This window comes from Triturus cristatus, chromosome 7 (genome assembly GCF_964204655.1).
Source record: "Triturus cristatus chromosome 7, aTriCri1.1, whole genome shotgun sequence".
NCBI lineage: Eukaryota > Metazoa > Chordata > Amphibia > Caudata > Salamandridae > Triturus > Triturus cristatus.
The window spans coordinates 1325360605-1325373864 of NC_140590.1; the positions used below are offsets into that span (position 1 = coordinate 1325360605).

The window sequence follows — 13260 nt, forward strand, 5'->3', positions numbered from 1 at the left end:
GCATGTAGAGCTGCAGATATACACATGCCCACCCGCCTCCCCGGCTACCTGTATCTGTTCCAGTCTATCTTATTTAGATACAACACACATGGGTTTCTTCACTGTGATTACTACGCTCCATCTTTCCCTGTTGGCGAAAAACCATCTGAGGATGGAGCCGAAGCCCATGCGCAATACGGACCAAAGGAGGAGTCACCGACCTCGTGACTTCCAAAGACTTTCCAAGAGGAAAAACAAACTGCAAACATCCGGGCCCAACACCAGATGGCGATCTATGCAAAAAGTGTGTAGATCTGCAGCTCTACATGCCAAGAACAGATGCATACTGGTAAGTAGCATGTTCCTTCTTGCTCATGTACAGTAATGTTTAATGCTTTGCAAACCTATTGACAGTAATTTGAAAGTAGTGCACAATAGTACAACTTGGTTCCTAGACATAAAAGAAACAAGAGTAATTTGTTTCTACAAACCATTGGCCTGGAGTCAGTCATTAAGTGTGTGTTCCTAGCTTGTATGAGTATGTACACCAAATGCATTCACATTACCCTCTGATAAACTGTTCACCCCAGCTACCACTAAATTGAGAGTAAGGTATTATCTACTTTAACCTCTGCCATACTTTGAGAGACTCACTGGACTCTGTGCACACTGCACCTCTTTTTGGTATAGTATATACAGAGTCAGCTTCCCACACAAGGTCATGGCGCACATAGTCTTAGTCAACTCCGTCCTCCAGTATAAGAAGATACCATCTTCCCTTACGCGACTCTTCTCTACCACGAGTCTCCAATCGAAGACCTAAATACCCTCCAGAAGGTTCTTGTAAGAGGAGTTTAAAATTTGAATATCCTGTTCTCAGTCCATCGGTGATTTTTGAGACGCTCCCTCATCAGACTTCATCTAAACCTCTTCTACCCTTACCCCTCAGTCGTGCATCTTTTTGCGACCGAACACACGTCTCTACATGAGACCACTTAAAGAGTGTTTGGAGGACCAGTGAGATCAAAGTTCAGGCAATTGGAAGGACTAGGGGTCTCTCTCGGTCTCTCCCTCTCTCACCCCTGAGCATAACAATCTCCTGCAAAAGATGATAGTAACAAATGCCTCTCTATGCGTTTGGGGACCGCATATGGTCCATCTTCAGATCCAGGGACCATGGTCTCTGAGGGAAATGACTTATCACATCGATCTCCTCAGGCTCTGAACAGTTCTCCTAGCGCTGAAGATTTTTCTGCCGTCATTTCAGGCAAAATCCCTGCTTTTACAAATAGACAACACAAAAAATTGTACTATTTAAACAAGCAAGGGAGAACAAGATCCAGACCATTAGCCCAAACAATCTGGAATTGGTTAATAGCCAGAGACCTGAGGATCACTGCAACCAAACTTCCAGGGGCCTAAAATGTTCAAGCAGACTCCCTAAGTAGAGTTCTTCAGAAAAATCATGAGTGGGTTGTTCATGACGAGTTCATACCAAGGTTATTCAAACGGCAGGCTTTTCCTCAAGTATACTTATTTGCAACCGCAGAAACAAAAAATGCCCAGACTTCGCCTCGAGGTACTACCAGCCAGGGAGAATGGGGAATGCCATGTGGATCGACTGATGGGACAAATTTCTCAACGCTTTTCCTCAGATCCCCCTGATTCTATCAGTTCTCATCAAACTGTCTTACTTGAGGGCCAGAATGATCTATATTGCTCCAGAGTGGCCCGAGCAGTGGTGGTTCACAGACCTCCTTCACATGCTGGAGCGCCCACACATGAGACTGCCGTGCACACTGGATCTTCTCTTGAAATTTGGAGGCCAGATGCTTCACCCCAATCTCTCCTTCTTGAGTTTGGCAGCATGGCTTCTCAGCTAGTACTGTATGGGCATTTGAATCTGCCAAAACACTGCATGAATTTTCTGAAAGAAGCAAAACGTCCAGCAACACATTTGGCTTACTCTTTTAAATGGAAGAAAATCTGTATTTGGAGTTCTGGCAAGAACCTTAATCTAAACAAGTGCTAGGAGGAAGTGATTCTTCCATATTTGCTTTACCTAGCCAAATCAAGCTTAGTTTTCTTTTATTAAAAGTCATTTGGCAGCAATTTCTGCTTACAGAAAATATCCTTCGCAAACCTCTTTTTTAAATATTCTTTTTTCACTGATTTGTTAGAGAGTTTAGAAAAGGTTTTCCCTCCCATACTGTGTTCATACCCTCCCCGGGAGTTGAATATAGTTCTCTCACGCCTCATGCAGGCCCTTTTTGAGCCCATTCGTAAATACTCGCTGTAACATCTCTTATTTCTATCACGTACACTTGTAGGGTATCGATACTTTCAAGGCATATGAGCTGTAGATCACATGCTTTGCATACTCCTGCCATCTAGTCTTGGGTCCGGATGTATGCAAGTTGTTTTTCTTCTAGGAAGTCTTTCCAGTCACGAGGTAGCTGACTCCTCCTTTTGGTGATGGTGTGCATGGGCATCGACTCCATTGTTAGATTGTTTTTTCTGCCATCGGGTTTGGACGTGAATTGCTGCACTCCGGTTTGACACCATTTTCTCGGGACCCCCTCGGTGTGCAATCCACTACCCTCGGCGGTATTGTTATTTGATCGCATTTCCCATTCTCCGCATTTCGTATCGACACAAATCTTCGATCGGAAGGAATATTTGCCTACTCTTTCCGTCCCTCCCATTTGTTCCATTTGTGGTTTAGAGACTCCAGCAAACATCTCTCTCCCTCATTCTATTAGCCTCAACTTGGGCAAGACAGACTTGGTTCACCACACTTCTTAACCTCTCTCTAGTGTCTTAACGAGAAACTTTCAAACAGGTCTGACCTTTTTCCCCAAAATCAAGTAAGTCTAAAACATCCCAATCCCAAACAGCTCAATCCAAAAGAAAGTCCTAGAATGTGGGTACCTTAAACTGCCCGCATAGTGCATGACCATTCTTAAAGAGGCCTGCATGCCAACTACCAGAGCATGCTATGCGGTGAAATGGAGACTATTTGTACAGTACAGTCTCCCTAAAAACATTGAACCTCTGAAAGCAAAGTCCAAGACATTATTTGCTACCTTCTACATTTGCAAAAGTTACGCCTCACTTCTACTGCTATCAAACTTCATTTTTCTGCTTTTGCTGCTAATGACCAAAACAAACAGCACCTCCTCTTTTCCTGGTGCCTGTTATTGGAGCCTACATGGAAGGGCGTAAAAAGATTACCCCATCATGGGTGCCACCCGCTCCTGTGTGGAATCTAAACATTGTTCTGACTAGACTAATGGACCCTTCTTTGGTACCGCTTCACTCTTGTCCTTTGCAGTTCCGTTCCTGGAAAATGGCTTTCCTGGTAGCTGTCACTTCCTTCAAGTGGGCTAGTGAGATACAGGCACCCTGGAATAACCTTTCTTCCAAGTACACCACGACAGGTTGGTCCTGAGAATAAACCCTCAATTTCTACCTAAGGTGGTCTCTAGCTTCCACCTCAATAAACCATTGAGCTCCGAGTGTACTTCCCATGTCAAGTATCGATAGCAGAATGATCACTCCACACATTCGATGTCAAGAAGAGTGCTCATGTATTACATTGACAAAACAAACCACTTTTGTAAGGCACAGCAACTTTTTGTCACTTACTCCAGACTGCTCAAGGGGCATGCATTGTCTAAAGCAGATGTTACATGCTGGCTGGTCATATGTTAAGTAAACTGTTATGCGAAAGCCAAACACACTTTTCTGGTCCCTCCCAAACCCCACTCAATCTGCAAAAAAAAGGAGCTTCTATGGCTTTCTTGGTTAATATTCCTGTACGTGACATTTGCAAAGCAGCTGCCTACTCTACCCCATACAAAACATTGCTGTGTGAATGTTAATAATAAAAAGAATGATAACTTGCACTCGTCTAAGCCCTACACTAGATGGCAGGAGTATGCACAGTGTGTGAATCTAAAGCACTACATGTCACGAACAGATGCTTACAGGGTAAGTAACATTTACCTTTATGGACAGATGGCAAAAGAATGTGTGAGACAATGAGGAGCAAGCTACTTGTATTTCGATGGCGGGCAGCCTTCCCAGCGCAAGTGTCTCTTAAAGATTGACGATCTCTAACAAGAGAGATCCTTTTGCCTTGAGGTCTGAATTTCTGTTTCACAATACTTGTCTCCCCCTCTCTCACAAGTAATATAATTTTCACTCTGCCTATCTTGCCTTCAGTTTTGCTATATGTTCCCTCCTTGTTCTCTCCTCTCCCACTCAGTGTTTATTTTACCTTTCTCACTGCATTTGTCCCCCAACCTCTCATTGGTATACTTCCTAGTGTACCCTTTTTTGCTTTCTGCATGTTTCCTATAGCAGCACTTTCCAGTCTCTGCATCTTCTTTGCTACTGTTTCTTTTTAACTTGCTCCCTCTCTCCGGCTTAAGGCAATCTCACAACACCCATCCCCCAATCATCTCATCTGCCTCTTTTTACTTTCTCACCCTTTCTCTCTTTGTGTGTCTCATTCTGCCCTTATCCGTCTGAGTCACAGCCTTCATGCTCGTTTTATCAACTGTTTTAAATTAATTTGTCTTTATTAGTCTCGATCCTTATGCAATACTCTTTATGCCATGCTGTTCATATCTAACTCTTTTTGTGTCTCCTAATGTACCTGTCTCACTTTCTTCTCAGTCTGTGATGAAGCATAAGGAGCACGCTGGATTCTCTGGACCATTAATGGCAAGGAATAGGGAATCCAGTGGCCCCAGTGTGCATCAGTAACCACTGCCTTTGTGCAGTGATGCAACAGAGACGGAGTGTGGGCAGATTTATGGGATGCAGTAATATGAGTGTTGGGTCCCGTAATGGTTGTGAATGCCAGTGTGACAGCATTTGTCAGATTCCCCCAGAGCTTGCTGCTGGGTGGTTCAGGTGGGATCAACTCTATCATCTGTCTTCCTGATTAGAGCATTTTGTATTTTCACATTTGGGTGAGTATCTTTAATGATCCTAGTTTTAATTTAGTGGATACATGAGTCAGGCATGGACCTGCAACCTCCGTTATGATGGTTGGGCATCCTTCTTAAGGTACCTGATGACCTTATCAGTACTTCCTTTACCTTAAGAGTAAACCTTTATTAAAATGAGATTGTGGATGCTTTTGAGGGGAGGAGTCCCTGCCTGAACAGCCACATTTTGTTTGCATCACTTAACCCTTCTGTAGATTTAAGTACAGCTTCCTGTACAGCGTAACCATCCTAAGGAGAAGATTGTGACTGGCAAAGCTTCAAGCCACTCATTAGAGGCCCTTCCCTCCCTATAACCAGGAAGGGGTATGCCCTCTCCTAAAGAATGTATGTCACTAAAGACAGCAGTTTGGTTGATTTTCACTCTGACAGAATGAGGCTAGAAACTATTACTGTCACTTAACCCTGCTGACTGCCCTTTGCTTACAGTGCTTGTTCTCTTTTTCCGTGACGCTATCTTTTGTTGCTTGGCTGCTCCCTCAACTGTTTTATAGATCAACTAATACATTTTTGAGTGGGTGCTTGACCACTTGTATAAATAAAAATATATTGTCTTGTGCGTTATGAATTGCTTTTCTGGTTAAAATGTGTTCATTTCACACCTAAGAGAAAGACACCATCAAACTAACTGCTCTAATGAGCTAGGAGAACTTGAAGGTGAGCAGCTGGTGCATAGTATCTTCTTGTTTCCCTTTTCTTCCAGATTAATGAGAGGTTGCAGGAGGCCGAGGCTGAGGTTCACAAGTTGCAGGTCACCCTCACAGAGAAGGAGAGATTGCTGCAGGAGGAGAAAGATGCAATGGTGAGGATCTGACAAGCACTAAGTTCTGACTGGAAATAGAGAACAGCCCCTCTCCCTCAATCCAATTCCAAACCACCTTTGCTCCTGTCCACAAACTGTAGGGTGTCTTTGAGTGCAGCCTCTCTTGCAATAACCAGCCAACCATTGCTGGGTGGTTGGCTTTATGGTGTGGAACCTGTACATTTTAGAATTACTTCCTCAGCATCAGGGTTTCATTAGGGTTTACATTTCTCACTCTCAGGAGAATGCTAGTCATTTGTAAGGAATTACCCATTTTTGCTGGGAAGTTTGAATTTAATTTTACTATCACATGGGCAACTGATTCAACAAGGGTTTCGTAGAAATATATCTGACTCCCTCTTCATAACAGGATATCGGGTGTACTCTCTGCTTACTTTCTTTCTTTTAATGGGGTATCCAAGATATTGAAGTAGATGCCTCACTCACATATCGTGGCATGCTTCATCAGATGATACTCCCAGGGGGGACTCAACCATAGATGGAAATGGGAGTTCTTAGATAAAGCAAAACTGGATATCCAGGGACCCAGAAAAGTGATATATAAAAAATAACTTGAGGTATACCAAACGTATTACTTTATTGAACGGGTACCTGGGATATAGATAAAACCGTGAATTGTTTAGGGTTGTATTGAAAAACAATTATTCAATTATACCCTCCCTTTCACTGCCAACATGTTTCAGCCTTCACAATGAGCCCAACCGGGTCTGGGGCCTTCGTCAGGTATGTCTCGTCAATGTCCCTGCCTGTCTTGGTGCACGCACTCCATGCAAAAGCGTGAGGCCTAATGCTCTGACCTGTCTCTTATCGTGAATTTTTTTGTCCGAGGATTTTCTGCAATATAAAAAAAGAGAAAAAAGGAGAGGAGCCTTAGTTTTCAGTCATCTAACCTGACTTTGTTAATCATGTTCCCACTCTTGAATCTGGCGGACCTTGTTCGTGGAATACACTTATAGCATTAAGAATTACTTCTTGTGTTTATGCCATAATAATTTCCCTGACTAAGTCAGTGTTACACTATTATTCTGATTTCATATTCATCCTGGTGCGCCTGAATGTTACTAGACATGATTACATATCCAGTGAATTTTCAGGTTGAGGTGCTTATTCTATACAGTGATCTAATGTCTAGGTCCAGACCTTTCAATGATGACATTGTGAGAGTGAATGTTTTATTTGGTGCAGTTATCCTCATCACCGACATACCGTGCTGTTCATACCAGTCCTATGTATGTGTACCCTCTTTGGTGTCTCTTCGAGGGTAATGCGGTACATGCTTGATGGGGCCATCTTGTAGTCACACACTTTTGGAGAAAAAAGCAAAGTATAAGTATGGTAAACAGATGAGTTTTGAAAGTTTATCATTTTCTAACATGGGTGGAGGTTGTTGTAGTCGTGCGGATGCCATCTCTATCAATCCTACACTGTTTGTGCTGTGTAACAATCCTTTCCTTTTGAGTTTTTTATTTTTTGTTTATCAGTCCCCTTCTTTTTAAGACTAAATAAGGTATGCAGGTCTGTACTAGTTTTCCATTTTTAAACTCTAGAATCCTCATAATTGTCGATTGTGAGGGCCTACCTCTTGTAGTTTCTTCTATATCTTACATACTTCCCTCCCTTGTACAAACATACTGAGGACTTCCTGATTGTCGAGAATGAAGCGGAAAACTAAAAGCTGTGTTTCCGTTCTTGCCATATGCTTCACACTGTGGGGTTTTTTGTGCCTCATATGGTCAGAAAAAACCTTTTGACGGGGATCGTTATAAGAATAGAACCCCCTTAAGCCTTCCGGTATTTCGGGAAGGAAGTGAAAAATAAACTTAAGCCGTGCCGCTGTTCTTGCTGTATTGTTAATTTTTTTTTTGAGTTTTCTGTTCCTCCTGTGGTCGGGAAACAAACCTTGATGGGGAACGTGATAAGACTAGAACTGTCCCTTGTGGGGATATCACCAACCACCATGTCAGGCGGCATGCTTTTGGGGTTTGTGCCTTGGTGCCCCAATGTCATACTCCGACGAACACACCAAGACTTACTTCCTCAAAGAGCAGGCACATCGGGAATACCTCAGTCCTACCGCAACATTCGTCGCCGGTAGCTTGATCTGCTGGTGGTGTGGCGTTTTTTAATGCGACTGCTCTGCCTTCCTGGTCGCGTCATCAACCTGAGACTACGCGACGTTAGAGGCATGCCCGGAAGCGTAGTCTTCACTGTTAGGCTGCATTAATCGATAATCTACCATTGTTGCTTGTGTTATTAGTGAAAATTGGTTAGTGTATGTTTCTTGATCCTGTATACCACGGGTACTCATAGTACGGCCCGTGGAACTTGCAGACATCGTACCTGTGTGTGCTTTTTTTTTTTTGTTTGTTTTTTTACAGAGTGTCAGCAAACAAAGACTCTGCTCTGTGGGGGCCGGGCGATTCCAGCGATAGTCCGAGTGGAGCTGCAGGGGCGCTAGGAAGAGGTGAAAAGGTGAAATACAACTAAGCCTCGTTATCATGCAAATGGTCTTTTAAAGACCTGTGAAGTTCTCGGCTGCAGCTGTGTGAGTGCCTGGGAAGCTGTCTCAGCCCGGGCTGCCGCACATGCCTGGGGGGGTGAGGTGACAGAATATGGCAGAGGACAGCAGGGAGTGAGAGCCAGGAGAGGTGACGGAGGGTGACGGAGGACAGAGAGAGAGGGACAGAGAGAGAGGGACAGAGAGAGAGGGACAGAGGGGGAGGGAGACCGAGAGGGAGGGAGACCGAGAGGGAGGGAGACCGAGAGGGAGGGAGACCGAGAGGGAGGGCGACCGAGAGGGAGGGCGACCGAGAGGGAGGGCGACAGAGAGAGGGAGGGCGACAGAGAGGGAGGGAGACAGACAGAGGGAGACCGAGGGAGGGAGACGGTAGGAGGGAGAGAGACGGAGGGAGGGAGACGGAGAGAGGAGGGCGACAGGCGGAGGGAGGGAGACAGGCGGAGGGAGGGAGACAGGCGGAGGGAGGGCGACAGGCGGAGGGAGGGCGACAGGCGGAGGGAGGGCGACAGACGGAGGGACGGCGACAGACGGAGGGAGGGCGACAGACAGACGGAGGGAGGGAGACGGAGGGAGATGGAGGGAGGGAGACGGACGGAGGGAGGGAGACAGACAGAGAGAGGGAGGGAGACGAAGGGAGGGAGGGAGAGAGAGGGAGGGAGACGGAGGGAGGGAGACAGACAGAGAGAGAGAGGGAGGGAGACGGAGGCAGGGAGACAGACAGAGAGAGGGAGGGAGATGGAGGGAGACAGACAGAGAGAGGGAGGGAGACGGAGGGAGACAGACAGAGAGAGGGAGACAGAGAGAGAGGGGGAGACAGACAGGGAGGGAGGGAGGGAAACGGACAGACAGAGGGAGGGAGACGGAGGGAGACAGAGAAAAAAAGAGAGAGAGGGAGGGAGACAGGGAGGGAGATAGATATATATATATATATATATATATATATATATATATATATATATATATCTATCTCCATATATCCATCCGGTGGCTCAGTGGACAGAGGCGTCTGCTGCAGGGGCCTGTGTTCCACCTCATGTTCAGTTTTTTTTTCTCTAGCCCTGCCTCCTCCCCCAATGGCCCCGCCCCCATCAGTGCGGCCATTGGCCACAAACCACATTGTAAATTTGGCCCCCGAGAGAATGTTTGTGAGTACCCATGCTGTATACAAAACAAAGGGCATCGTTCAAACACAGATTCCTGGTCTTTGTCATCTTTGGGGTAGTTAGGTTTTTTTTTACGTCGCGAGGTGTCTTTTGCAATAAAGTTTGTTGAAAACCCTCAGGAAATAGCTGGTTCACTGCGTTCATTACTGTCACACCGGTTGTTTGCGTTACTCGTTTTTAACAAGAGGTACATGTGGCTAGATGATTTTCCCATAGTTGTATAAGATTCTTATCGGGAATGGAATTTTAATTTTAATTTCTACGAGGTTATGATTTTAGAACTAAATTGTGGTGAATCACTGTTTTTTGGATAAAAACATCTGTTTAGGGGGTGTGTGGCTTGGACGGCAGAGCTAATGGCTGCCTGATCCCGTCGCTCGGTGTGAGGAGGGGATAAATGACCGCCGATCTGGAGATAAAGCGAGCGTAGAAGGGAGGAAGAATATGCTATCCCTCTTTTAAGAGAAGCGGCTTATGGTGTGCCAATTGGAGACAGAGGAAAGCCTCTCTTTCGCCAGATATTCATGATTAAACTTGGCGTGGACTGACGACACCGATTCCACAAAATGGCGATGACTGAAACCCGGCTGAGTGGCTGGTGACGCTGTAATAACTTCAACTCCGCTGCAAGTGGGACAATCAGTTGCCTGGAAATCGCCACCACCCAGCGATAACCAAACTTGAAGGTGCGATTTACTATTAATAATCTTCTTTGCTGGCAAGGCCGCTATAAACACCGTAACAGTGCGACAATTATGGCGTGCCTGACCCCAAAATGGCGCATGCGTCGCTCGTCACGGAACGCTGAGATTTCGGTTCCTTAACGCGACGAAGCGTATGCTGCTTATGGTAACAATCGCAGCTACTTCTAATTGCCTTGTGATGCTTTTACCCTGCAATGGCTGATGTTGATTCCTGTTTCGGCGGTGCGGATTTTACCTCAGAAGTATTGGCCTGACTTCAAAATGGCGGCGCCTTTAGCATAACCCAGGGAAAGCGGCGCGCGCCCGATACTTCGCACCGCTGTGTCTCTGCCAATTGCCTCCCAGGGGCAGAACAGCGCTCTGGAGGGTAGGAATTACCTCGCTGATCAAACACTGCATCAGAGATTCATGTTGACTCTCGGAGGGCAGGATGACCGAATGAGGGGCAAATTGTTTTCTCCACGCTGTTGCCCATGCTGCCAATACTGCCACTACTACTTTAATGACATATGCTGCCAATACCTACCTCCCAGTACCTGCCAATACCTACCTAATAAGGCAGACCATTACCTATCCACTAGCCGCAGGGTGACCACATGAGGAGATAATAAACCTTTCCCTGCTGCTGCTTATGCTGCCTATACAGCCTGTACTACCAATTTTGCCAAAACTGCCAACACAGCTGCCAATACCTGCTGGCTAACATTTGTCAGTATCTGCCAATACCTGACGATTCTTACCTAACAAGCATACCAATACCTACTCACTCACAGGCTTCTAGTGACACAGGTTCCTAGTGTCCTACGGTTAACTTGTGGTCTAGTGTGCACTGGTGCTATCCCATCTACCACTAAGTTACATGCGATATCTCTGCTGCACGATGGCGGATAAAGAGTCCAGGGTGCAATATAAATAAGGCTGAAGCGGCACTGTCTGACTCACCGAACAAAGCCAAATCAGACATAAATAGCACTATGGACATGATCCTAAAGAAATTAGCTGATGTCCCCGATCTGGCGAAGTCAACAAAGCAGAACACTCATTCCATGCAACTAGAACTCACCGCCATCATTGCAGACATGAGCACAATTAACTCAAAAATTAATGACGCAGAGCAAAGAATAAGCAATATGGAAGACATCGCTTCTCAGTCCCAACAAGGAAATAAAATACCTTCTGGATACTACCAGCAATCTCAAAAGACATGCTGCTGAGTTGGAGTACCGCAATAGAAGAGGCAACATACACATTTTTGGGATTCTGGAGGGCTCAGAAGACTCCGTTGGGACATTTCTGGAATCCTGGATACCCATGATCACAGGAATAAAATTCCATCAAAACTTGGAATTAGACCGGGCACATAGAATTCCAACGTTTAACCCCTCAACCAGGAAACTGACTCGCCCTATCATCTGCAAACCACTGCGATACCAACACACGGAAGCCATCCTTAACTTTGCCAGGAAAAATCACCAGGTCTCCTGGGAAGGTCAAAAAATTATCTTTACGCAGGACTATTCAAAAACCACAGTGGATACGAGGAAGGGATTTATTTTACTAAGGGACAAATTGAGAGACAAGAACATCCAATTTTCTTTTGTAGGTCCCGCAAAATTCAGAATCTTTGAAAATGGTAGACCACATTTCTTCACAAACCCAAAGGACCTGACAAAGCACTTGGAAGCATCACCAATCCAAGAAATGGACCAATCGTCAGCAGCCTCGAAGATGAAGACATGATATCCTTTAAGTTCTGTAAATGATCCAAGATGAGATTCAGTTTTGTCAGCATCCATGTGGGTTAATTGACATTATGCTTGTCTAGTATATTTTCTTAGTGCAAAATTAATGCATATTGTCAGTATAATGCTGCATACTCTCCTGAGTGGATTTCTACCTTAAGGTACTGTTTTCAGACGTAAACGGATGACTCCATATACCTAGGTTCCATGGAGATTTTGATGCTCTGTTTTATGCCGATTCATGCAGATTTACTTTAGTTTGGTAACCCGATCAGATCTCTGTTTATCACAGAAGTGAGTTCAGAATTAATACAGATTATTAAGCTATTAGGTTGTAAATGTAGTTTTTTTTTTTGTATTGGTCAAAGTAGGTACTGTTGGCCCTAGATGTAACTGCCAGTACCTATATTTGTTGCGGATGTTGATCTCTATTGATTATAGTCACAACTGAAAATGGTGTGCATTTAATATTTCTGCGCTACTCCCGATGTCTCAATGTATATGGCCCTAATACCGATGAACCCAACTTCTGGGAAAACATTTCAAAAACCATAGAAACTTTTCCCCAAGATGATTTTATCATAGTTGGTGGCGACTTCAACTTGCCACTAGATCCTATAATTACCTGCCAATCCAAGTGTAAATATCAAGTCACTAGATCTCATGATATTGTTCAAAAGATTTTATCTGAATTCAATCTCAAGGATTCCTGGCGTCTTCAACACCCGGACTCTCGAGACTATACGTTTTACTCTGCCCCACATTACTCTTATACTAGGATAGATTACATACTAATATCTGGCTCCTTCATACAACTAATTGATCAAACGAACATTGCACCCAAGCTAGTTTCAGACCATTCTTGCATCAACACCAAACTAGCTGGTTCCTACACCACGCCTTCTAAAAGGTGGTGTTTTAATGAAGATGTCATCTCGGATTCAGAAGACAAAAAGAGAATTGAAGACGCAATCCAAGACTACCTTAAGCACAATGATCTCCCTGGAACTGATGCTTTCACCCTTTTGGATGCACTGAAGGCAACCATTAGGGGGGTCCTCATTGGGGTTAAAACGAAAATTAATAAAAAACGTAATTCTGAATTAATTAGTTTGGAACGTGAAATTAAACTTCTGGAGACCTCACACGCCAATGCGCTGGACAACAACGATATCCTTAACCAATTAGAAGAGAAGAAATATGAATATAATAAAATTGTAAGTAACCAATAGGGTGTGTGGATCAACACGTTTAAGGCCCTTAAACTTTGTGAAGCCAATAGAGCAGGCAAACGTTTAGCTTCTTACCTCAAA

The 13260-nt window shown here is 44.6% G+C and overlaps 1 protein-coding gene across 4 annotated transcripts in view; it reads left to right on the forward strand.

The window, feature by feature from the left end:
* The window catches only part of RABEP2 (rabaptin, RAB GTPase binding effector protein 2), a 530397-nt gene that overhangs the window by 276444 nt on the left and 240693 nt on the right, over positions 1–13260 (forward strand). For all 4 annotated transcript variants that reach the window (XM_085618941.1, XM_085618940.1, XM_085618942.1 and 1 more), the window contains exon 11: positions 5701–5799. In XM_085618941.1, coding sequence (XP_085475067.1) covers positions 5701–5799 — 99 coding nt within the window. The remainder of the gene's footprint in view (positions 1–5700; positions 5800–13260) is intronic.